At 41.6% G+C, this 27,437-nt stretch overlaps 1 protein-coding gene across 1 annotated transcript in view; it reads left to right on the top strand.

Annotated features, from left to right (window-relative positions):
• The window catches only part of EHD4 (EH domain containing 4), an 85,367-nt gene that overhangs the window by 3,260 nt on the left and 54,670 nt on the right, over nt 1–27,437 (top strand). Inside the window, exon 2 of the mRNA XM_036274173.1 lies at nt 19,180–19,356. Coding sequence (XP_036130066.1) covers nt 19,180–19,356 — 177 coding nt within the window. The remainder of the gene's footprint in view (nt 1–19,179; nt 19,357–27,437) is intronic.

Here is a 27,437-nt window from a genome sequence, read left to right as displayed (position 1 = left end):
ATTGATCTTTTTTTTTCTTCTTCAGTTTACTTTTCATTATAGTATTTCTCACTCTTCTCTCTGCTTCATCATTTGCCAGGAGGTTTGTGGTATAACTAAGCATAGTTTCAAGAAGAATTTTGAGATCTGATTCCTGGAGATTCCATTTAAGTAGACCACTTCTCAGTAGGCACTGAGCCATGAGCAACCCCAGGGTGAGAGTGGAGTTACCGTATCAGAAAGTCACTTGCTCTTGAGACCTCTCCTGGCCTAAGTGACTTTGACATTGGGTAGCAGGCACAAAGTGGACCTGTGAAGTTAGAAGCAAATCTGGTGGACAGGGAGCTTGCTGAGGCACCAGAAACTTGAGTTTGGTTTCAAAGTAGAGCTAGGAGGAAGAGATTTAGCTCCTGGGGGGAAAACCCTACACAAAAGGGCAGCTATGCTCCAGAGACCTGCACTGGAACTGGGAGGGGTTGGCCTAGGGTGCTGACCATCCTGGATCCTGCCTCATCCCTGGCTATCTTTTCTCTGAGGCTGGTCAGTGCCCGTGTTGTTTGCTTCTAGCCATTGAGCACTAGAAGCTCATACTTGGCTGTAGGGTGCACCTATCTACATAGTTATAGATTCTATCCACCCGGCTTTCTGCGCATCCAAGAGGTCACTGGTAACACAGAGCCTGAAGTGATGTGGAGAGATACTTACCTCACTGTAAGGCCACTCAGCAAGGCCTTTGATGTGTATTCCACACCTTTTTAATAGAACCTTACTCTTCCCTCCTTTTCCCCCATAACTGGAAAGAACTAGGAGCCCCACTAAAATATGGTGAGTCAGGACCTTCATCAGGGGTGAGGAGATTAAATGTGTGGCTTGTTATAATGGAAGGTCTCCTGGATAAAGAGCCTGAGTGTCAGGAAAATACACTCACTTCGCATGGGAGGTCACCATGAGGGGCCCAAGTGCGAGGAAGAGGACGAATAGGAGAAGCTTGGCGGACTCTTCTCACATGGATCACAAAACTGGCCCTGAAGGAGACTTTAGGTATAATGAAGATACTTGTCAAAGTCTCTTTGTGGTAGAAGCAGAACAGCCGATAAACCTGTTGTCTCACTGACTGTTTTATTTCCATAAGACAGAGGATGCAGTCAGAGGAACTGTTGGTGCTCTATCTCTGACCAGCAGAAAAGAATTGGCCAGAGAAGAAAAAGAGATGGGTACAGGGAAGATGGCCACATCATCTTAGACTCTGTAACAGCCAAGGAAGGGTGGATGTTGGACTTGTCTAGGCTTGTGTGAAAAACCTGAGGAAAACAGATTTCAGAGAATCCCTCCCCCCAGAAAACCCCCCGGGCTCGGGTGCTGAGAAGGAAGACATTTCCCCTGAGAGGAACGAGGCTCACTGAAAAGCAATTCAAATCACACAGCTGCAACTTCTGATATTTAAAAGCCCAGCTTTCTCTCTTCCTCCTACACTCTGTCCCCTTCTCCCAGAAAAAATTTTCTAATGAGGAAAAAAGAGGGAAGTCACTCAAGAAACTGTACAGGCTTTAAAAGATCAGAGACCAAGGCAATTAGGGGGGAAAAAAAGAAAAGAAATAGAAGGTAAGTAGACAATTTTACAAAATTATCTCTATTCACAGAAGACATGATCTTAGAACGTCCTGAAGATTTTGGAAAATCATGAAAAAGTCTCTTAAAACTCATAAACAAATTCAGCAAAATGTCAGGACACAAGATCAATATACAAAACTAGCAACGAACAATCTGAAAATGAAATTAAGGGAAAATGCCACTTATAATAGCATCTAAAAGAATAAAATACTTAGGAATAACTTTAACAAAAGTAGTGTAAAACTTACACATTTAAAATTACACAACTTTGTTGAAAGGAATTAAAGAAAACCTAGCCCTGGCCAGTTTGGCTCAGCGGTTAGAGCGTCGGCCTGCGGTCTGGAGAGACCCGGGTTCGGTTCCCGCTAAGGGCACGTACTTCGGTTGCAGTTTGTCCCCGGCCCTGGTTGGTCGTGCGGGTGGCAGCCACTCGATGTGTTCCTTCACGTCGATGTTTCTCTCTCTCTCTCTCCCTCCCTCTCTCTCCCTCCCACTCTATCTGTACAAAAAGTGGAAAAATATCCTCCGGTGAGGATAACAAAAAAAAAAAAAGAAAACCTAAAAAAAAAAATGGAAAGACATCCCATGTTTGTGGTTTAGAAGACTTAATATTTTTAGAATGGCAATACTACTCAAAGTGATCTACATATTCAGTGCAATTCCGACCAAAATGCCAACTGCTTTCTTTACAGAAATTGCCAGGTCGATCTTAAAATTTACTTGGAAATGTATGGGATCTAGAATAGCCAAAACAATCTTGAAAAAGAACAAAACTGGAGTTCTCAAACATCCTGATTTCAAAACTTACTATAAAGCCACAATAAGCAAGGGTGTGGTACTGGCTTAAGGATAGACATATATATATCAATTGAGTAGAATTGAGAGTCCAGAACTAAACCCATACATCTGTAGTAAGTTTGTTTTTAGGAGGGTTCCAAGACAATCCAATGGGAGAAGTCATATTCTTTTCAACAAATGATGGTGGGACAGTTGGGTATCCACATTGTGAAAGGAATAGAGAGTGACTGCTAATAGATACAGGGTTTATTTTTGGGATGATGAAAACATCCTGAAATTAGATAGTGGTATCAGTTGCATAACTTTATGAATATGCTAAAAATCACAGAATTAAACCCTTTAAAAGGGTAAATTTTATGGTTTATGAATTATATCTAAATAAAAATGTAAAACAATTGTCATTCAGTACTAAGCATCCTATAATTTAACTTCCTAATTCTGCAATTTGTGCCAGTCAGGAAATTTCTGCATCTGTGTGCAATAATTAAACATTATAATGGATGCCAGAAAGAGTACAAAACAAAACAAAACAAAAGAAGTGGAAATAGCTAAAAGAACACAAGGATAAAAGGAACTAAGGAGTACACATGAGAAAAAAGGGAGTTGCCGCCACACAATCCCTAAATGGTTTTTTCCCTATATGTTCTTGTCAGTGGATAAACACGTTCATTCTTCGTAACACTCATGTTACTAAAATCAAGGTATGGTGTTTTCCTATGAAACGCTTGATAAAGTAATTATTTGTATTTTAAAACTTTAAATATTGTTTAAATATAATGTTAATAGGGAAAAGGGGTCAAGGGTTCCATACGCAAGGGTCGGAACAAGGTTTATGCATCGTATGAAGCATTAAGAAGCTGGAGTAAATGGGTTGAGAGGGCAGAAATGCCTCCAACAATTAAAAAGTCTTTAAAAGCATGTTTAGAACAAGAAAAAGAATCAGGAAGCAATAGGCCCACTGCTTGGGACTCTTGCTGTAACAAGAACAGAAAGCAGAACTATTCAGCTGTTATTTTGCTTCCTCCTTTTCCCTCAAAGCAAACGGTCCAGAGATAGTAGAGGGAGCTCAGCCGTGTTTGGGAGGAAGTTCAAACCCTAAGGATGAGGTGCTCTCAAGGGCCTGCGCAGGCAAGGCCAGTAAATACCCGGGTGGATAGGTGGACAGGAGGATGATATAGGAAAAACTTGTAGTTGTACTGAAAGAACTATGGTTGGTGTGTTGTTGTTATTTTTTTTTAATTATGAAGAATATGAAAAGTATCAGAAAATTGGAAGCAGCCAAATGTCCCAGTTTTAAAAAAAGGGGAGAAATGGTGTTTAAAGCTCCCTTTCATTCCTTTGATAAACTCTGGACTCCATTATTAAAGAGAAGTGAAGGCACTCACAGGAGGCAGCCTGACTCACCCATTTACAAAGATCCCATTAGCGCTCTGGCCTGGTAGCTCAGCTGGTTAGAGCATTGTCCTGATACACCAAGGTTTCAGGTTTGATCCAGGTCAGGGCAGATAACAAGAATCAACCAGTGAATGCATAAATAAGTGGAACAACAAATCAATGTTTCTCGCTCTCTTTCTTCCTCTCTCTCTCTAAAATAAATTTTTAAAATGAAAAAAAATCCCATTTGAGAAATACCGTTGACTCAGTTTGGTGGTTCTCACCCTCGTGCAGGCACTGGAGCTCCTGAAAATCATAGTCTCCTGTGCCAGATACCATGCCCTTTGCAGATCTCGGAAATATTGAAATACTTAATGTTTACAGAAGAATAGACTATATTCACAATATATAAGATCATATCTACACACCCTAGTGTTCATTTATTCAATAATAATGATTTCAGGAATGGAGCTTCGAGTTTCATGGGAAATATGGAAAAGAATCCACAAGCCATCAGGGCTGGGTGATGAGCTGTGACACTAGAAGCACATTGTGGGATGGGGACCCTTCACTCAGGCTTGGAGGTTGGAAACGTCCTCTCTTGAGTATACAGCCTAAAAGCCAAGCACTGAGAAATGAACCAGTATTATCTGCCCACAGGGGACCAGGAGGTGAGTATGAGACTGTCAATGATGAGGCTCAGGTTTCTTGAATAACCAGGAGCTATCCACTGAGATGGGGACCTAAGAAGAGGAAGAGTGGGGGAGTAATTATGAGCTTAGATTTAAACTGCGTTCAAGGGAACACCCAGGTATAGAGTCCACAAGGAATCGGACATACGGGTCTGCAGTGAGAGGAAGAGGAGCTTGTGGAGACATTTGGGGAAAAGTCACCAGAGCAGTGGAGTCATGTCAGGGGAGGATGGGGCTCAGAGCCATCTAGGGCCCTTGTGGTTTCAAGGGACAGAAACTCAATTATAAAAGACTTACGTAAAAAAATACAAAGTTTCTTATAAAACTGATAAGATCAGGGGTGCTGGCCTCAGGCCTGGCCTAGGACCCCAAATGGCACTTCCAGCTGAGCTCTCTCCTTCTCAGCTCTGCCGCCTCCCTCGTGTTGGTTCCTTCTCCGTCAGTTACCCCTCATGGAGTGGACAGGTGCCTATCTCCAATTCCAGACTCATGTTCTGTCAGCTCAGCAATCCCAGTAGGAAAAAAGAGAATCTCTTCTCCAACAGTTTAGCAAAAATCTCAGGTTTGAGTCTCAAGTAGTTCAACTTGGGCCATATGCCCATCCCTAGAACCAAGGGGAATGAAGTAACCCATGCCTGGAGTGGGGTAGTCATCCTCAAACCATGTGGACTCAGAGTGGGGAGAGGTGCCTCCTCAGGGTGCTGTTAGCAGAAAGGGGAAATGGATACTGGACAGGTGAAACAGCTGACACCCCCCCCCCCACACACACACACACACACCAAAAACCAGGGAGAGGAGAGGGGTGGTCAGCAATGTCAGTTGCTTCTGGGAAAAGGATTAAAATAGAACCAGTGGATTAGCCATCAGGAGCCAGGGTGACCTTGGCAACAGCCATGTCAGTAAGAGGTGGTGATAGAACCGAGGTGGCGATGGGTTGAGGAATGAGTGGGAGGTGGAGCATCAAATATAGAAAACACTCAGCAGTTGGGCACTGAAGGGAAGGAACTGTGCTTCAGTCACAGGCATTCCGAAGTTTGGTTCAAGATGAGCATGAGTTAAAAGTTGATGAAGGGGCTGTAGAGGGGCAGCAGCTGGTGTTTCAAAGCCTCAGAAGATCAGGACTTGGAGCAAGGATTCTGAGGAGGGCAGCGGGGGCTCCAGGGCAGGTTTGGTGTGGCGTTGGTGGCAGCATTCAGCTCAGTGAGACACCGCAGAGTGGCCTCTTGTCCACTCATTACATCATCTGCCTGACAAAGGGCAGCAGTGCCGAAGGATTAGGAGAAATATGGGGGAGAAAAGATTTTTTAAAATAACAGGATTTTCTTCTATAACTCATATCTTAGAAGCTTACTTCTAAAAGACATTCAATATACTTTTTTAAAACCTTAAAAAATTATGAACTAGAAAGCTGTGGCCCTGGCTGGTTTGGCTCAGCTGTTAGACCATCTGCCCGCGGGACCAGAGAGACGCGGGTTCGGTTCCCGCTAAGGGCACGTACCTCAGTTGCAGTTTGTCTCCAGCCCCAGTTGGGGTCGTGTGGATGGCAGCCAGTTGATGTGTCTCTCTCACATTGATGTTTCTCTCTCTCTCTTCCTCCCTCTCTCCCTGCCGTTCTATCTGAAGATAAATGCAAAAATATGCTCTGGTGAGGATAAAAAGAAAAAATAAAAGAAAGAAAGCTGTGGTTCCTGGATCTGGCTGTGTGTCAGAACCACCAGGAGATCTTCCAAACAGATTCCAGAGCCTCATCCTAGACCTCTCTGTATGGAATATCCCTGTAGGTGAGGCTTGGAAATCTGTTTTTGTTTTTATAAACCACCTATTAGTGATTCTTGGTTAGCCTCCTCCAGAAAACATTTGGAACCATTGATAGATGAAGGTTCATTTGATGGAGTCACGACAATTGAATCATAAAGCCTGAAAAGGGTCAGCCTCAAAGACTCCCTTTGGTGGACCTTCCATGGAGTATGGTCCAAGCTCCATCTGTTCACATTTTTAGCAAAGAACCTAGATAAAGACATAGAAGCCATACTTACAAAACTGGGGATTAGGCAGTAAATGCAATTTAGTAAAAACCTTTTTCACTTCATATATGACGAACTTTTTATTGTGTCGTTAGGTAGTCTTCAAAAATAACTTTAATAACTTCATCATAGTCTATTGTACAGCTTGGAATATTGTTTCTAATTTTATACTGTTATGGACCTTCTTGGCTGTAAATCTTTGTATTTCTAGGTGTTTTTAGAATAGCTGTATGGGCATGAATTACTGTATCAAAAGATTTAAGTGTTTTTCAAGTTTATCTATATTTCTGATTTTATAATACATATGTATATGTGTTCCTTTTCAGAAAAGTTATTCCAAATTAGATTCCCACCAGGGAGTATAATGTGAGAATCATTATTTTACCAAACCTTCAACAAGACTAAGTATTACTATTAAAAACAAATAAATAGCCCTGGCCGGTTTGGCTCAGCAGTTGGAGCGTCGGCCTGAGGTACAGAGAGACCCGGGTTCGGTTCCCGCTAAGGGCACGTACCTCGGTTGCAGTTTGTTCCCGGCCCTGGTTGGTCGTGCGGGTGGCAGCCACTCGATGTGTCCCTTCACATCGATGTTTCTCTCTCTCTCTCTTCCTCTCTCTCCCTCCCACTCTATCTGAACAAAAGATGGAAAAATGTCCTCAGGTGAGTTTAAGAAAAAATAAAAAAAATAAATATAGGAAAATTTTTTTTTCTAATTTGCTTTTTTTTTTTTACTAGTAAAATTGTAAAATATATAGTCATTGTCTTTATTTGTGAATTGTTTGTGAACTTTGCCTAGTTTTCATTTTTTGAGTATTATTATCTTGTAGAGGTTTAAATATTTTGCTCAATCATGGCTATCAACCCTTTGTCATAATTATTATAAGTATTTTTTTCAGTTTGAGATTGCCTTTTTAATTCTTTATGATAATTTTTTACATGCAAATATATTTAATATTCATGGTCAAATCTAACACTTTTTTTTTTACCTTTTGAATTTATTGGAGTGACATTGTTTAATAAAATTACATAGATTTCAGATGTACAATTCTTTAATACATATTCTGTATATTGTAGTGTGTATTCACTACCCCAAATCAAGTCTCCCTCCACTGTTTTCCTCTTTTATGAATGTTCTTTATCTCTTTTATGCATAGAAAATCCTGTTTATCCTATAAGCTTTTAAAAATATCTAACTCGCCCTGGCTGGTTTGGCTCAGCGGTTAGAGCGTCGGCCTGCAGTCCTGAGAGACCCAGGTTCGGTTCCCGCTAAGGGCACGTACCTCGGTTGCAGTTTGTCCCCGGCCCTGGTCGGTTGTGCTGGTGGCAGCCCCTCGATGTGTTCCTTTCACATCGATGTTTCTCTCTCTCTCCCTGTTCCTCTCTCTCCCTCCCACTCTACCTGAACAAAAAATGGAAAAATGTCCTCGGGTGAGGATAAAAAAATAAAAATAAAAATATCTAACTCTAATTCACTTGGAAGTAAAATCTGTTTCAAAGGTACTCATTTTTTTTTTGTTTATTTATTTGTTTGTTTATTGTTGTTAATCCTCACCTGAGGATATTTTTCCATTGATTTTCAGATAGAGTGGAAGGGGGGGAGAGAAACATTGATGTGAGAGAGACACATCAATTGGTTGCCTCCCACACGATCCTAATGGGACCAGGGACTGAACCTGCAATCCAGGTATGTGCCCTTGAACGGGAATCGAACCTGAGACCCTTTGGTCTGTGGGCCAATGCTCTGACCATTAAACCAAACCTGCCAGGGCTGGTTTTTTATTTTTTTAATACTGTTGAATAATTCTGCCTTTTCCTAATGTCACATGACGCTTCCTCTGATGCTAATTTATTAAATATTAGGATCTTTGGGGACCTTTCTCTTGCGTCTTCTTGTTCTGTTGGTAGATTCTTATACTCTCACCTTACTGTCTTAAGTCACTTTCAGTGTTTTAAATAACATGATTGTCACTTTAACACATTCTTTAATAAATGGTAGTACAGACTCTTTTGATCTTATTTCTCTTTTTTTCCAAATACTGTCAATCATCATTTCCTGTATTCTTTCAGAAGAACTTTAAAATTACTTCATTAGATTCTTCCCAGAAAATCCCATCGGAACCAATTTGTATTTGAACTGCATTATATCTTGGTGCTTGCTCTAACCAAGCAGGAACTCAGCATTGCCTTTACTCAGACCTTCTATCTCAGAGAAGTGGCTGATTTACTCATACAAGTTATATATACTCATATTAATGTTGCTCTTAGGTATTTTGTATTTCATCGCTTTGTGAACCAGATTTTTTCCTTCATATTTACTAGATGGGTATTGCTAGTATGTTAATGTAGCTACTGCTTTTTTTACATTTTCATGTTGTATCTGTTCCTTTGATTCAAGTTATTCTGACAGCTTTTCATTAGATTCTCTTTGGTTTTCTAGGTAGACAGGTATATCTGTTTCATTCATGATTACTTTGTTTCCACTTCTGTTTCATATTTTATTGTATTGGGAAGTGAGCGTTCATATCAACCTTCTAATTTTAATGATAATGCCTTGTGTTATTTCACTTTAAGATATGATGTTAGACCCTGGAGTGTGTGCTCAGTGGTTAGAGCGTCAGCTTGCACACTGAAGGGTCGTGGGTTCAATTCCCAGTCAAGGGCATGTATCTGGGTTGTAGGTTTGATCCCTGGTCCCGGTAGGGGTTGTGCCGGAGGCAGCCAATCAATGTGTCTCTCTCACATTGATGTTTCTCTCTCTCCCTCTCCCTCCCTCCCTTCCACTCTCTCTAAAAGTCAAAGGAAAAAGTATCCTCTAGTGAAGATAAACAAACAAAAAGATATGTTATCTATTGGTTTAATATTTTATAAATTAATCACATTAAGAAATTATCTTTCTATTGCTAATTTGAAAATAATTTCATTTGAAAAAATTAGGATGGATATTAAGTTTTATTAAATGACTTTTTACCTTTTCCTTTAACCTGTGTTCTATGGAATGCAATTCTGAGAGATTGTAAATAGGTGTTCAAAAGGAGAAAAGGGTTCTCTAGTCAAGTAACGTTGGGAAATGCTATGCTCTGTAGACTCCTTGTGAAACTTACAGTGCTCCCAGATCAACTTAAAGTCTATTGTAAGATTCATAAATTACAAGTCATAACATAGAAAACACTTAATAGATCTTCATTGTATGAGCAAATGAATGAATGACTGGAAAAGTAAACAAGGCTGTAAGAAATTGGGAAGTATGTTGCCTTTGATTCCAGTAAACTTCCTCTCCCTTTCTTCTTCTTCCTGTCCCATTCTTCTACCCTCCTTCCAGAACAGTGAGGAAGGTGGGGTACAGCAGCTACACGGAGCGGCACAGGTTAGACCGCAGTGGCTTTAAGAATATCCCAGCCCCACGTAGCTTAAATTCCATCCATAGCAGCATAAACAGATGTGCAAAGTCTTTACCCAGCAAATTCCAGTTTCTTGGTTCAACAGGTTTATGTTCCCTCAGCAGATCGGCAGTTTCAAATATAATATATTCTGAATAAGCATTCCTGGTGGTAATCCATCAGTGATTTAACTGAGGAGAAAACAAAAATGAAAATAAAAGGTTTCACACTTAGGGAAGACATATAGTTTTAAAATGAAAGTAAAGCATACATATTCTGACTTTGTTTTTTATTTTTTATTAAAAAAAATTTTTTTTTCCTTTATTGATTTCAGAGAGAGAAAGAGAGAGGAAGAGATAGGCAGAAACATCGATGAGAGAGAACATTGATGAGAGAGAACATCGATTGGCCGCTTCCTGCATGCCCCCCCACTGGGGATCAGGCCCACAACCTGGGCATGTGCCCTGACTGGGAATCAAACCAGCAACCTCTTGGTGCATGGGTCTACGCTCAACCACTGAGCCACACAGGCTGGACCTGACTTAGTTTTTTTTTATTTTTTATCCTCACCCGAGGACATTTTTGCATTTATCTTCAGATAGAGCGGGAAGGAGAGAGGGAGGAAGAGAGAGAAAAACATCGATGTGAGAGAGACATATCAACTGGCTGCCAACCACACGACCCCAACCAGGGCCGGGTACAAACTGCAGCTGCGGTACATGCCCTTAGTGGGAACTGAACCCGGGACTCTCTGGTCCGCGGGCCGACGCTCTAACCGCTAAGCCAAACCGGCCATGGCTGACTTAGTTTTTTAATAACTCAGAGAAGATTCAAGTTTTAAAGTAGATGAAATATTTGTTCAGGGCTATTTATCTCAGCGTTATTTATAATAGTAAGAAATGGGAAGCTATTTAAATGCCCAACAGTTAGGTAAACTAAATTGATACCTATTCACCTTAGAACCGTATGCATCCATTAAAAATTGTTTACAAAGAATTTTTAATGGTATAAGGAAAAACTAATGGTGAAAATCTAGATATGAAATTGTTTAAACACTTTGATCCCAATTTTATTTAAAATAATGTATTTGCAGAAAAATGGATAGAAATATTTCGAAATGTTAAAAGTGGTCATTATCTTGTACTAACGTGGTCTTGTGCAAGCTGTTTCACTTGTCATGAACACAGTTTTTTATAAGCCAGGACAGCGAGGGTGAAGTGATAAAACGTGCGAAAAGCCCTATAACCTGTAGGGCCTGGTTTCATAACCTGTTGTTTGGTGGTATTTAGAAGTAGAGTCGGTGGTAGTACTAACTTACATATTCAGGACCATTTTATAAGACGTTAGTGAGAGTAAATGTTTGATTCTCCTCCCACTTCCATTTCTTGTTATTAAACATGAGGATAAACAAAGGAAACTGCTTTAAAAACATCATTTCCAGACTCTTGACCAAAAGGACTAACCCTTTCTTTTCGTTCCCTCTCCTTGTGAAACAGTGGACCAGGTATTATCAATAAATACCTAATGTAAAACTCTCCAACATTTACTATAAATGGAAATTATTTAAATTCATCGGCATGTATTTTAAAATAAGGAAATAAAACTTCTTCACCACTGAACTCAAAAGTTGTACTTTATATATTTCTTTCACATCTGTATGGTTTAAAACCTTAGTAATACCCAAAGGAATAAAATGATTGTTGGAGTTAGTTTAATGCTCTTTAAACATATGTCCCAGGCCATATCAGTGGATTGAACCCTCAAAGTCTATGCACAGATGCCAGTGTTTTCACAAACATTTTTTAAAATCTCACTTATCATTTCACAAGCTATTTCTCTAGACTTTGGCTTGAGAATTTAAATTAATGCTTGTAACACACCCCAAATATATGTGCCATATTACTTTTTATCCTCACCCGAGGACATTTTTTTTGCATTTATCTTCAGATGGAGCAGGAAGGGGGGGGAGACATCGAGTGGTTGCCACCCACACAACTCCAACCGGGGCCAGGGACAAACTGCAACTGAGGTACGTGCCCTTAGCGGGAACCGAACTCAGGACTCTCCGGTCCACGGGCCGACACTCTAACCGCTGACCCAAACCGGCCAAGGCTTGCCATATTACTTTTTAGAGTGCTTGCTTAATTATTGAAGACTGCTAATAAGTCTTAGATTTGTAGGTTTGTTATGATTCATAGAATACGTGTTTATAAACGCTCCTATTGGAGACTGACTCAGCCTCTCAGGCTCTGATTTAAGGCAGGTAGTGTTCTCAGAGGACTAGTAGAAACCCTAGGTTCTAACAAACCACATAATCTATTTGAGCCCTAGTTTTTCATCGTACCATGGGGAACACATAGCACTTACCCGTCTCAGCACTTAGGATGGAACGCGTTTAAGGATGCATGGGTCACCCTGGCCGGTTTGGCTCAGCAGTTAGAGCATCGACCTGTGGTCCAGAGAGACCTGGGTTCAGTTCCCGTTAAGGGCACGTACCTCGGTTGCAGTTTGTCCCCAGCCCCAGTTGGGGTGTATGGATGGTGACCAGTTGATGTGTCTCTCTCACATCGATATTTGTCTCTCTCTCTTTCTCCCTCTCTCCTTCCCGCTCTATCTGAAGATAAATGCAAAAATGTCCTCGGGTGAGGATAAAGAAAAAAAAACAATTCTAGCCTAAGCAATGGAAGAAGAAAGACACTGTTCATATATATCCTCGCATGAAAGCAGCTCCCTGAGCCTAGGCTGCACATGGCAGCCAGAGAGCCCAGGAGCCATATGGATGAGGCTGAACCGTGGCCCTCAGCAGACAGAGACAAGGAGATGTCAGGACTCCCATCCTCCCCCCACGCTCTCCCCCCAGCTGCTTGGAATCCAACCGTCTGTCCCTCTTTACATTGATGGCTTGGCTCGAGACAGAGTAATCACTGCTGGAATTGGCAGCCTCTCTGAGAACACAGGAAAAGGAGAGCAAGGTGGAGCCAGAGACAGAAACCCAGTCTCATGCACAGGATGCCTGTGCAGAGCGCCAGTGGCTCTGAACCGTGAGGACTCTTTTCTGTAGGTTTCCTGTGGCCTCTTATTCCTTTGATTTTTTTGTTATCACAGATAACACCACAAAGTCCCTGGAACTCATGGCTTTGGGAAAGCCTCTGAGGTGTTGAAGAAAAAAAAAGTTTAACACAATTGATCAGCCTTGTGCGCAGGGCTGTGTGGGTAACCTGTTTTTGCACATTACACCTCAGAATCTGCTCAGACTCTTCCTTTCAAAGTTGCTGGTTTTGAACCTAATCTTCATTCTCACTTGGCACTTGTCAGATCCTCTGTGTCCTGGTTGTTCTTAGTTCTGTCACTACATGTGACACATGCCTGCCTGCCTGCCCAGCAGTGTGACATAAGTGTATCTAAGTTTCACCATCACCCATTGTAAAAATTCTTCTGGGCAATCAGCTTAGCATGTCAAATATTAACCCGTGTATCCGACAGGTCCTACTTAGGGGACCAGAAGCTGGGGATGTGTGGGACCCCAAGGCTGTGGGGCTGAGCCTAGAGCAAAAGTCTTGACCCAGGAGAGAGGAGATACAGGCTGTAGTCCTGCAGGGCCACTCGCAAGTTTGACCAGCAACAAGTCACATTCCTGACCTCATCCTCAGTCTCTTCACATGTACAGACATGGGCTTGAACCAAACGATTTCTTAGAGACTTTGGGACTCTAAAGTTCTGAGTGTGTGGAATGTGCCCTGCAGGAAATTACAGCCTATCAGAAGAAAGGAAATAGGCTCACCAATACTAAGTGTTTGTGAATAACTCACAAGAGAAGGTGAGGCAGAGAGTGTGCAAAAAAAGGCCCTGGAATGATGGGGAGGACTGCCGGAAAGGAGGCAGTACAGTGGCTAAAGAATGAGATCATGAGACATGAGTCCCCACCAGACAGAGGAAATGAAGTGAGGGAAGATGGAGGCAGGCATTTGGGGCCTAGAAGAGACTGATCAAGAAGGGAAGAAAGCCCTGGCCAGTTTGGCTCAGCGGTTAGAGCGTCGGCCTGCGGTCCAGAGAGACCTGGGTTTGGTTCCCGCTAGGAGTGCGTGCCTCGGTTGCAGTTTGTCCCCGGCCCTGGTTGGTTGTGCGGGTGGCGGCCACTCGATGTGTCCCTTTCATGTCGATGTTTCTCTCTCTCTCCCACTCTATCTGAACAAAAAATGGGGGAAAAAAAGGTCCTCAGATGAGGATTAAAAAAAAAAAAAGGAAGGGAAGAAAAGATCCACTGTAGGGGAGGAGCAAGAGCCTGAATTACAAAGGGTGGCTTGTGGGGGTCCCTGAATGGCAGTTATCTGTGCGAGACCGGGCTGTTAGAGTGGTACTTTCAAAAAAGAATCTGATTTTCAAGGTCAAATGGGAGAGAGGGAGGCTGGGAGGCCACTGGAAAGTGTGGAATGACCCGTGTCCCGGTGAGGTGTAAAGAGGCAGAGAAGGGAGGGAGGGAGGCCAGAGCCTGATGACCGCCTGGATGAGGGCACAGAGAAAGTCAGTGAGTCCAAACACAACAGTCTGAGGAATAAGGTAGACCCAGAGAGGTGGAAGTAGGGTACACACTGATGACCCTCAGAGGAGGGGGTTGGGGGTGGGGAATAGATCAACCACAGAACTTATATGCATGTACGCATAACCGATGGACCCGGAAAACAAAGCCAGGGATGGGGTGGGGGGGATGGGGAGGAGGGTGTCAATGGGGAAAAAAGGAGAAACATCTGTAACAAAAATAAACTAAAAAAAAAAGAAAGAAACAAAGTCAGTGAGTCCACAGATACTGATTCTGCACCTACTATGTGCCAGACACTGTTAGATGGTGGGATATCGTGGTGAGCCAGACAGATGAGGGTCCTCTCTTTTAATATGCTCCTAACATCCTAGAACAGTAACATACAAATAGCAGCCTGAGATCATTTCAGATACTGATATATGCCATGAGTAGGGAAATGAGAGGGGGGGGGCAGGGGCATCAGACAGACTATTCATCAACCATCTCAATCATGTGCCAGAGATGTTCCAAGCACTAGTGGGGAGCCTTAGTGAACAGGAGAGACAAAAAGGCCTGCCTTCCTGTGGCTTATACTCTACCAGGGGGAGATGGGGAATAAGTCATAAAATAATAAGTACATTTTATATTATGAAAGAGGGAATAAGAGCTATGGGAAAGAAAACACTTTTTTCTCTCATTTTTTGCTTTTATAGATAGTGCTGCAATGGACATCTTCACGCAGAAGTCTTTTTCACGTGTCTAAGGGTTTTTCCAAAGGATAGATTTCAAAAAGTATATTTACCCCCATTGTAAAGGGGGTATCAAATTGCTTTTCAGTGAGGTTATACCAACTTATTCTTCTACCAACATTTATAAGGATGTTTATTTTACTACAGCCTCACCAGCATTGAGTGTTATGAGTTTTTTTTTTTTTTAAGTGCTAGTATGCAGTGTCTTTAATTGGTATTACCCTGATAATGAAATTGAACATTGAATTTGGGCTTTTTATTATCTGTAGGAGAAAGTATCACTAAGCAAATGATTAATGTAAGCAAACTATAAAACAGTAATTTTTTCTAGTTCTGGTACTTCCTCTGTACCTGGGATTGGATGATTTACCAAGGTCACAGTTCAAGGGCACCTTTCACCTCAAACTGATTCCCATTAGCAGCATACTTTAAAAATAATGAGTTGTTAACTTTCTGCCTGGCAGGGTGCTACGCAGGAAATTCTAACTTCTGTTACAGTATGAAATTGAAAGTCAGAAGCATCTTCTTTTGTGTGTGTGTTAATTCTCACCTGAGGATATTTTTTCTTTTTTTAGATAGAGTGGAAAGGAGGGAGGGAAAGAGAGAGAAACAATGATGTGATAGAGATACATCGATTGGTTGCCTCCTACACAACCCCAACTGAGTCCGGGGATTGAACCTGCAACCCAGGTACAAGCCCTGGACTGGAATCAAACCCGTGACTCTTACATCCGCTGGCCAGTGCTCTAACCACTGAGCAAAACCAGCCAGGGCATATGTGCTCTTCAAACAATTTCATACTTTAGGGTTTTCATTGAAACCCGTCATTGTTTTTTTAAATAATAACCGTTAACATTTCTTTTTAAAAAAAATATTTTTTCTTTATTGATTTTAGAGAGAGAGAAAGGAAGAAGGAGAGAGTGATAGAAACATTGATGAGAGAGAACATCGACTGGCCACCTCCTGCATGGCCCCTCACTGGGGATTTGGCCCACAACCTGGGCATGTGCCCTGACTGGGAATGGAACCGGCGACCTCTTGGTGCATGGGTCAATGCTCAACCACTGAACCACACTGGCTGGGCTCTTTTCCTTCACTTTTAAGGAAATATGATGTCGTGGTGCTTTATGCCCAGTGGCCCACTGTGTGCTATGGCCCTAAAATCCCCTGTGCTCCTCATCTCTGAGCAAACCACCAGCTCAAACCCAGGTTTAAACATATCTGGAGATAGCAAGACCTGAGGTCCAACTGCCTGCATTAAATTTCCACTGAAACACTAACTGTGACCTTGAGCAGGTTGCTTAGCCTTTCTGACGCCTCAGTGTTCCCACCTATAAAATGAGAGTGTTAGTGCCCTCCTCAGTGTTGTGGGGATTGAATGAAACAGTGTGTGGTTAGAGGCTTTGTACTACACCAGGTTAGTAGTGAGTACTTGGCAAATGCTGGTGCTGTGATCCAATTTTTTTCACATTCACTCTAAATTCAGGGGATATATTTAAATGATGCTACACACTTTCACAGAAATGAAGAAACATTAAAACTAGCAATGAAATCAATTAAATGTTTAGAAATAGCCTGCTAAGATTGCTGAACAATTTCAATTTTATTTACGTTTAAAACATAGGTCTAAAGGGTGGGTTAATTTCTTATTCTTGGGAAAATTATGTCAGACATTTGATAGTTCAGTTTTTTTCTTCTATCCCTGGAAATAAAATCACAGGTACTGAGCTTAAATTTGATCAGTCAGGCCCTGGCCGGTTTAGCTCAGCGGTTAGAGCGTCAGCCTGCAGTCCAGAGAGACCCGGGTTCGGTTCCCGCTGAGGACACGTACCTTGGTTGCAGTTTGTCTCCAGTCCCAGTTGGGGTTGTGTGGGTGGCAACCAGTTGATGTATCTCTCTCACATCGATGTTTCTCTCTCTCTTCCTTCCTGTCTCTCTCCCACTCTATGTGAAGATAAATGCAAAAATGTCCTCGGGTGAGGAAAAAAAGAAAACAAAATTTTTTGATCAGTCAGGACATGGCAGAAATAAAGGAAATAATTTAGGACCAAGTAGATTGTTAGCTGCAGGAATGGGGAACTGGAGGAAGTTGTTTGGGTGTCTGCCCTTGAGCCTTTCACCAGGGTGAAGGGTCATCTCCCTGGCAGGGTTGGGATATGGCTCGCCTTGAACAGGGACTCCCTTCCACCACTCCACACCCCCACAGCCGGTCCACAGTCACTGTCAAGTGTTCTCTGAAGGTGTTGCATTTCCTCTTGCTGCTTGGTAATGAGTGAAATGTATTCCAAAGTACAGCTGATCCTTGAACAACATGGGTTTGAACTGCATGGGTCCACATACGTGCTTTACAGTATTTGTTTAGCAAATACTGCAAGGGTATTTTCTCTTCCTTATGATTTTCTCAATAACATTTTTTTCTCTAGTTTACTGTATTGTAAGAATACAGGTTTTTTTTTTACTCTTTTATTGGTTAATAAAATTATATACTTTTCAGGTGCACAATTCTATAATACATCATCTGTATATTGTATTGTGTGTTCACCACCCCAAGTCAAGTCTCCTTCCATCACCATTTATCCCCCATATACCCTCTTCTACCTCCCCCCACCCCCTTCCCATTACAGTTTATAATATATATAACATGCAAAATGTGTGTTAATTATTTATGTTATCAGTAAAGCTTACAGCTAACAGTAGGCTATTAGTAGTTATGTTTTTGGGGAGTCAAGTTATACATGGATTTTCTATTGCATTGTTCAAGGGTCACTGGACTTTTTTCTTTATGCTCCCCTTGGTTGCAGAGGAAGGTAGGTCTTTGCCCCTACCCCTCCCCCCCTCATATTTGCATAAACATACATAGTATCTTCCTACATCATGGAAAGGGAATCTTGGTGGGGAGGGAGGGAAGAACTGTAAGTGGCTTCAGCTGAATGAAGTGCTGGTGAGAGTGGGGAGAGCTATGTTAGGGCTCAACCAGTTCCCTCAGAAAGTGGACTTGCCCCTCCCTAACACGTCGTTGAGCCAGTCCTAATGTTCTCTGTCACATCAGTGGATCTCCTCAGCCCACTGAATGAGAGTCCTCAATGACATTTGCTAGGGCCACTGTATACAGTTGTGCAGGTTAAACTGCATGAGGGCTCCTGGGAAAAGGGGCACGTGGTGGGTAAAATCCAGCCAGAGTTCTCCTTGCTACGCTGTGAATCCTGGTACAGGGTTGTGTCTGCCTAAAGGAAAGGGCATCTTTTTCCAGTTTGCACAAAGGGCTAGTGATGGATCTGGTGATATTTAATATGAGTTCCCTCTTTCACCCTCATCCTCCATACCAGCCTCTGTTGCTACTGAATTATTTGGAAATTGTCTTCCATGGCTACAACCTCCAGGAGCCCAAGGGAGCTGTAAAATGCACAAGGGAGGGTGTGCGGCCTCATAGACTGTCAGTGACAAGGAAGGAGGCGGTTCATTTTTCATTCATTACATTGAGTGCCCTATGTGGGCAGGCACGGTGCTAGGTGCTGGATGCTAGGGATGTGCACCTGGCCACAGGCATGGGCCTGCCTACAAGGGACAACAAGCAAAGAAGTGCAGTACCCATGGTGCACCGTGATGGCCACAGGCACAGGGTTCCCCAGTGCCCACAGAGGAGGTGTTCCCAACACGCTGGAGGGACAGGGACACCTCCCTAAAGGAGGCAGGCCTGAGCAGGGTCTTCTAGGATACATAGGAGTTGGCTGGGTAGGCTTCTCTGGGGTGGTGTCTGTTGCACCGATGGAACCTTGAACAAGAATTGCTTTGCTGAGCAGAGGTACACTTTTAGAGGTACACAGTCAGGCTGCAAGATGCCTGGCCTCGTTCACTAGGCTTCTTACCCTAGCAGGGCAGGGAAAGTCTGTAGACTTTAAGCTCTGAAAAATTATTATTAGCAAAAGAGTAGATCATTCTCCTTTTCTGGGGGTTATATTTCTAGGTTTTTAAATGGTTATGTTAAAAATGGGTAGACCCAGGAAGCTTTCTGACCTTTTGCTTGGTGACAACATGCTAATTTTATTTCCCCCCTTCCAGATACTTACTGGAGCAAGATTTCCCAGGCATGAGGATTGGCCCAGAGCCCACCACCGATTCCTTCATCGCTGTGATGTATGGGGAGAATGAGGGCAGCACTCCAGGGAACGCTTTAGTCGTGGATCCCAAAAAGCCATTTCGAAAGCTCAGTCGCTTTGGAAATGCTTTCCTGAATCGGTAAGAACCAAAAACTGCCGCCTTCGGTCAGGTTACTTAAAACTTTTCTTTTAATTCTTGCCAGTTACATGTAAAGGTTCAAAAACAGAAAAGAGCATGTCTGTTCTAGAAGAGAGACATTATAGAGAATATGCTTAAGGCATTCAAATGTTTAAAACTTGCCCTGGCCAGATAGCTCAGTTGGTTAGAGCATCATCCTGATATGTCAAGGTTGCAGGTTCAGTCCTTGGTCAGGGCACATACAAGAATCAACCAGTGAATGCATAAGTATGTGAAACAACAAATTGATGTTTTTCTTTCTCTTTCTTGCTCTCTTCCTTTCTTTCTCTCTGTCTCTCAAATCAGTCTAAAAAATATATTTGAAAGGTTTTCATAGAAAACGATCATTTGCACCTATTCTGGGTGGCTTCGCAGGGCAGAGCTAAGATCCAGAACATCATACGGCCACACAGTATGAGCTAATCGTTTGAGCTGTAGAGAAATGGATCAAGTTGTCTTGTGAGGTGTGAGCTCTCTGTCGCTGGCTGAATGGCCATGGCTCGGGCAGGGTGTGCTGGGCTTCTGTGCAGAGTTTAGCCCAGAGGACCCCTGAGGTACGCCCGATGCCCAGGTTTAGTCTGTTGATTACTGCAGGACAGGTCACCTCACCTCCCTGGTTGTCCCTTATGCTTCTCACTCCCATGCTTTAAGCAGCTTTCTTTTTATTAGAGCAGAGCAGGGGAACCAGAGCCAAAACAACACAAAAAGTTAATTTCCATACGTGGGCATTACTTATAGATGTGAAGTTGTAGGAGAGCTCGAGTTCTGTCTTCACTGGAGATGCGTTTGACTGCCCTGCCCCGCGGCCCTGCCCCAGAGTTCCCAGTGACGCGGTGGGAGGCAGAGCACAGGCCAGCGCTCCCCTGGGCAGCTCGGCCTCAGGTGCGCTCTGCTCTTACCTTCCTCTCTTTGCCACTGCTAGCCCTTTTTGTTTGTTTGTAACATTTCTCTTTCCTTTTTCCTGTCGTTCCCCTCTCCCCTCACCCCCTCTTTTGTGAGATTCCTGCTTTAGACTGGTTGGTTTGAGGGAGTGAGCTGTGGGAGGTTCAGGGACAGTTGGGGTCACCCAAACCCCTTTAGGGAGAGGTGGGACTAGAGCTGACAGACAAGAAACTTGAACTGAACTTCTCTTTTTTAGTTGTTTTTTAAAAATAGGAATGTATCCTCCCAGCTGACTTGTCCTCCCAGAGTCTGAGGCATCTCCTTGTACAACTCCAGGGGGCGCCGTTCACAATGACTGTAGAGTGAATGATGTGCCTAAGGGATGTGCGGCAGCTCCGCCCACTGCGGCCCAGGCAACCTCCACAGGTGCCTTCTCTAAAAATCTGAACTCTCTAGGGATCCATAATCTCCTTTAAGGGCTTTTTTATGCTGCTGTTGAGATCAAAGAAAGCAGCCAAGTGGCAGGGAGGGAGCTTGGCAGTGGGATAAATAGAAAAGTGCCAACGGTGTAGGTGGAGCCACAAAGAAATTTTAACTATTTGCAGTTTATTCCTCAATTCCAGAGCATCGTTGGTGAGCACCAGAGCATCTCCTGGTGGGAGAAGTAGGGGTCGAGCCCAGGTCGGGGAACAACAGGGTCTCTTGGGAAGGAGTGGGCCATACTTGAGGGGAAGTGGGACAAGAAGCTTCCCCATCAGGGCTTCTCAGGAAGCCATGGTCACGGGGCAGGCAGTAGCCAGGCTTCCTGTCCCAAGACTGGCCCTGAAAGGAAGTGCAGGGCTCAGCATCCTCCTCCATGGAAGGTTGCCTGGAGTCCTGTGGTTTCATTACCACTGCACTTAGTCTTACTCTCTTTTTGTCTGTCAAAGGCTTAAAAAAGAAATAAGCTGTGACTTTTATCTAATTCTCATTTTGTGAAGTCCACATTCACAAGGGAAAAACCTGCAAGAGTGGCTTTTGGCTTGTTTAATTTTGGCAGGTGACTTAATTTCCCAATTGATTTTCTTTTTTTCAAAACCCAAACATTTAGCAGGTGAGTATGAAAATGAAGCATTCAGGAAAGATTTTGAATGGCAAGGTTCATTATCTCAGAATTGGAAACTTACTGAAAATAATCCGTGCATTATATAATAACATGTTAATTGAATTAAGAATATGTAGAAAAATAATAGCAAATAATTATATGCATTACTCTGCTTTAGATACTGTTCTAACTTTATATTAGTTATAAATCTTCACAAAAACCCTGTGATGGGGTGCTACTGTTATCCTCAACATAGAAAGGAGGAATTGATGCACAGAGAGGCTGATTTAACTTCCACAGGGTCACTCAGCTAAGTGGCAGTGCTGGGATTGGAACCCAGGTCATTTGACCCAGAGTCCTGCTAGTGACTACTATACTGAGCTGCCCAATGATACAGTGTTTAAGAATTGTTGCCTATTGCCCGCCTATCTAACTTTCAAGACTGTTCTTAAAATAGCCCTCCAACAATGATGAAGATGCTGCCGTTTCACCCCAGCACTTATATAAGACAGCCACTTAGTGTAGGGTGCTCAAATGTGTGTATGTAATTCTAGCATCATTGTGGGAATATCAGCAGGTTCACTCTAAAGGAAGGCAAACTTCTTTTTATGTAGCATACTTCCTGGGAATGAGGTCAAAATATAATACTTGGTAGAAGAGAGAATTGTCTGCTTGCTGTGGAGAGCAACCACCAGTCACCCATGGGGTAGGTTCCATTGCCCTGACCCCCTCCTTATAGGGTGTTGGCTTGGGTATCTGCCCCCAACAGCATCTTTAAAAGAGTCTAGTACTTCCCAAGGTGGTACAAGATGACACCTGGAAGGTGACACCAGCCTCAAAGCATTAAGCAAACCAGTGGAGCCTGAGTCTCAATCTCTACGGCTGGTTTCTAAGAAAGAACAGGGAGTCTATAGTGCATTTTTGAGAAATGAAGACAAATTCCCAAAAGGGCAGCTTCACATTATAGAAATTCCATACTTGAGCAATAAAAGCAGGAGTTGAGTCTAGAACAAAAAGAGTTCTATGGAAGTGACTTTACTGTGACATTCTGCAACTTCACTTCTGAGAGGAATTCCACAGGCGGGCCCGTCTTGGAGTTGCTCTGTGGGAGTACGATTACTGAGGTTACAGAATCTGTTGTCAGGAGGCAGTTCCACCTCACAGAGGAAGAGATGGACATACCAACAGAACCCTGAGGCTAGGAGCCGTGGGACACAGACACCAGTGTATTTTGGTCAGTTCAACAAGTGTAAGGAATTGGCTTCTGACATTTCCCCTTGTAGTCTGCTTTTGAATTGGATGCTGTTTTCCCCTCAATATACTTTTCTAAAAATGTTAGTCTGTTTTTCAAATTCAGATAGCTACAGGCATTGTTTTAAGTTTAGCATATGGTAAAATTTTAAACTGTAGTCTTCCACAGCAGAAATTCTTAATCTCATTTACTTCTTCGTTGCCTTATTTCTTTAAAAAATAACTTTAATCATTGGTGTTATGGATTAAATTTTGAAACTTCCTTTTAAACGGAAGGAATCTGAACAGTACTTTTAGTGCACCTGTCATTTCAGTCAGGCCTAGTGATGGTGGTGATAAAAAAAAATATTGTCTTACATTTGTGTAAGAATTTGGCAATAGTAGAATATGTATGTGTGTTTTTGGACTTACACTCTATTTGTTACCTTTATGTTTATAATTAAATGAGGCTTTACTAAATAGACCTTTTTTTAGATTATGAATATTACATAGTGACTAAGTATCATTGGGAATTTTTAAAAAACTGACTTAATACAAGTGTACAGCATCAGTCAAGACATATGCCAGTTCTACCAGCTAATTTGGCTGCAGAGATTAAGGGAAATAGGCGCTTGCCAAAAATCACTCTTGATTCACCAGCAAAAAAAATTGTTTTTAATCAGAGACATTAGTTAGTTTTTGTGTGTGTGTGCTATACTAGGACACAGAACAAGTCTTTACAGGTTCAATAAGATTAAAATTATATCAAGCATCTTCTCGGATTACAATAGCATGAAACTAAAAATCAACTACAATAAATAACTCAAAGATATTTAAACACAGGGAGGCTAAATAGTATTAAACAATGAATGGGTTACCAATGAGCTCAAGGAAGAAATAAAAAACTTCCTGGAAACAAAGAAAATGAATACACAAGGATGCAAAATCTATGTGACACAGCGAAAGCAGTCCTGAGAGGGAAATTCATAGCATTACAGGCCTACCTCAAGAAAAACCTCAAACAATCTAATCCTACAACTAAAAGAATTAGAAAGAGAACAACAAGAAAAGCCCAGAGGAAGTAGAAGGAAGGAAATAAAGATCAGAGCAGAAATAAATGACATAGAGACTAAAAAATACTACAAAAGATCAATGAAACCAAGAGCAGGTTCTTTGAAAAGATAAACAAGGTTTATGAACCTTTACCCAGACTCATCAAGAAACAAAGAGGGAGGACCCAAATAAATAAAACCAGAAGTGAAAGAGGCAAAATAACAACTAACACCACAGAAACATAAAGGATTGTAAGAGAATACTATGAACATGTATATGCCAACAAACTGAACAACCTGGGCCAAATGGTCAAATTTCTAGAAATATACAATCATTTAAAACTAAATCAGAGGGAATCAGAACACCTGAATAGGCCAGTAACAACTAATGAAATTGAAGCAGTAGTAAAAAAAAAAAACTCCCAGCAAACAAAAGTCCTGGACCAGATGGATTTACAGGAGAGTTTTACCAAACATTCAAAGAAGAACTAACACCTATCCTCCTCAAACTATTCCAAAAAATTCAAGAGGAGGGAAGACTTCCAAGCTTTTTTTATGAGGCCAGCATTATCCTAATTCCAAAACACTACAAAGAAAGAAAATTGCAGGCCAATATCCCTGATGAATATAGATGCTAAAATTCTCAACAAAATATTAGCAGATTGGATCGAGCAACACATTAAAAAGATCATTCATCATGACCACGTAGGATTTATTCTGGGGATACAAGGCTGGTACTATATTTGCAAATTAATAAATGTGATACATTACATAAAATGAAGGATAAAAATCACATGATTATATCTATAGTCAGAAAAGGCATTCAACAAAATTCAGCACCCATTTTTTGATGAAAACTCTCAGCAAAGTGGGAATAGAGGGAACATACCTCAACATAATAATGGCCACGTATGACAAACCTACAGCTAACAATATATTCTCAATGGGCAAAAACTAAAAGTGTTTCCCTTAAGAACAGGAACAAGACAGGATTGTTTGCCTTCACCACTCTTATTCAACATAGTACTGGAAGTCCTAGCCACAGCAATCAGACAAGAAGAAAAAATAAAAGGCATTCAAATTGGAAAGGAGGAAGTAAAACTCATTATTTGCAGATGACATGAAAACCCTAAAAACTACTAGATTTAATAAATGAATTTGGCCCTGGCCGGTTTGGCTCAGCGGTTAGAGCATCGGCCTGCGGTCCGGAGAGACCCGGGTTCGGTTCCCGCTGAGGGCATGTACCTCGGTTGCAGTTTGTCCCCGGCCCTGGTTGGTCGTGCGGGTGGCAGCCACTCGATGTGTCCCTTCACATCGATGTTTCTCTCTCTCTCTCCCTTCCTCTCTCTCCCTCCCACTCTATCTGTACAAAAAATGGAAAAATATCCTCGGGTGAGGACAAAAAAAAAATAAAAATAAAAAATAAAAATAAATGAATTTGGCAAAGGGGCAAGATACAAAATTAACATCCAGAAATCGATAGCATTTTTATTAATCATTAATGAACTCTCAGAAAGAGAAACAAAAAATCAATCCCATTTACCATTGCCAACAACAAGAAAAAAGATACCTAGGAATAAACATAACCAAGAAGGTAAAAGACCTATACTCAGAAAACTATAGGACATTGAAAAAAGAAATAGAGGAAAATACAACAAGTGGAAGTGTATACATGTTCATGGATTGGAAGAATTAACATAATTAAAATGTCCATACTACCCAAAGCAATCTGTAGATTCAATGCACTTCCTATTAAAATAACAACAGCATATTTCACAGATCTAGAACAAATATTCCAAAATTTTAAATGGAACCAAAAAAGACCCCAAAAAACTAGCAATCTTGAGAAAAAAGAACAAAGTTGGATGAATCACAATATCAGATATCAAATTATACTACAAAACCATTGTAATCAAAACAGCCTTGTACTCACATAAGAATAGGCATAAAGATCAATGCAACAGAACAGAGACCCTAGAAATTAACCCATGCCATTATGGCCAATTAATATTTAACAAAGAAGGCAAGAGCATACAATGGAATAAAGACAGTCTCTTCAATAAATAATGTTGGGAAAATTGGATAGGTACATGCAAAAAAATGAAATTAGACTACCAGCTTACACCATACACAAGAATAAACTCAAAGTGGATAAAAGACTTAAATGTAAGTCACAAAACCATAAAAATCCTAGAAGAAAATACAGGCAGTAAAATCTTAGATGTCTCATGTAGCAAAATTTTTGCCGATACATCTCCTAGATCAAGAGAAGCAAAGGAAGAAATAAACAAATGGGACAACATCAAACTAAAAGGCTTCTGCACAGGAAAAGAAACCATCCTCAAAATGAAAAGGGGACCCACTGCATGGGAGAACATATTTGCCATTGATACATCTGATAAGGGGTTAATTTGCAAAATATATAAAGAACTCATCATACACCTCAATAAAAGGAAGACAATCCAATTAAAAAATGGGCAAAGGACCTGAGTAGACACTTCTCCAAAGAGGACATACAGATGGCCAAGAGTCATATGTAAATATGTTCAATGTCACTAATCATCAGAGAGATATAAATTAAAACTAAAATTGGCACCTCACACCTACCACAATGGCTACCATCAGTAAATCAACATACCAGTGCTGGCGAGGATGTGGGGAAAAGGAAACCCCAGTACACTACCGGTGAGAATGCAGACTGGTACAGCCACTGTGGAAAAGAGTACAGTGTTTCCTCAAAAAATTAAAAATGGAACTGCCCTTTAACCCAGCAATCCCACTTCTGGTAATACATCCTAAGAATCCCGAAACACCAATCAGAAAGAATATATGTAGCCCTATGTTCATAGCAGCATTATTTACAATAGCTAAGATCTCGAAACAGCCCAAGTGCCCATCAGTAGATGAGGGGACTAAAAAGGAATGGTACATCTACACAATGAAATACTATGGAGCTATAAAAAAGAAAGATCTCTTACCCTTTGACATAGCATGGACGGACCTGGAGATTATTATGCTAATAAGCAAAATAAGCCAGTCAGAGAAAGACAGATATCACATGATCTCACTTATATGTGGAATCTAATGAACAAAATAAACTGATGAACCAAATAGGTCCAAGGTATGGAAGCGTGGCACAGACTGATAGATCTCAGAGGGAGGGTGGGAGGAGAAGAGATTAACCAAATAATTTATATGTATATATGCATTATCCATGAACACAGACAATAGTGTGATGAAGGCCTGGGGTGGGGCAGAAGCAGAGCATAGTGGGAAAAATGGAGGACATTTGTAATACTCTCAACAATAAAATTAAATTTAAAAAATTAAACTTAAAAAATGATAATAAAAATTGACTTAATACAAGTGTGCAGTGTCAGTCCAGGCACATGCTGGTTCCACCAGCTAATTTGGCTGCAGAGATTAGGGGAAATAGGTTCTTGCCAAGAATCACTCTTGATTCACCAGCAAAAAATTCTTTTAATCTGAGGCATTAGTTGGTTTTTGTGTGTGTGCTATGCTTATCCATAATAAACTCCCAAAGCTCTTCCCATTAATCTTTAACCTCAGGATTGTGATGGTTCCCAGGTCATTAAACTATTGTTCTTTATTGGCAGTTGTCTGGACAGTCCTGGTCCTGACATTCCAGAAAACGAGCCTTACTGCCTGAGCTCAAGCAGACTCCAGCACTGGCACTGACTGCATTGCACCCGGCCTCCCCTTCCCCCACGACAGTGAGGCTCAACTTAAAAAGTATATATTTAGGTTAACCACATGAAATTGCCAATATTCAA

Source organism: Molossus molossus, unplaced genomic scaffold (genome assembly GCF_014108415.1).
Source record: "Molossus molossus isolate mMolMol1 unplaced genomic scaffold, mMolMol1.p scaffold_m16_p_1, whole genome shotgun sequence".
In the NCBI taxonomy this organism is placed as follows: Eukaryota; Metazoa; Chordata; class Mammalia; order Chiroptera; family Molossidae; genus Molossus; species Molossus molossus.
The sequence above is the reverse complement of the archived record's forward strand: the minus strand, read 5'-3'. Positions and strand labels throughout refer to the sequence as shown.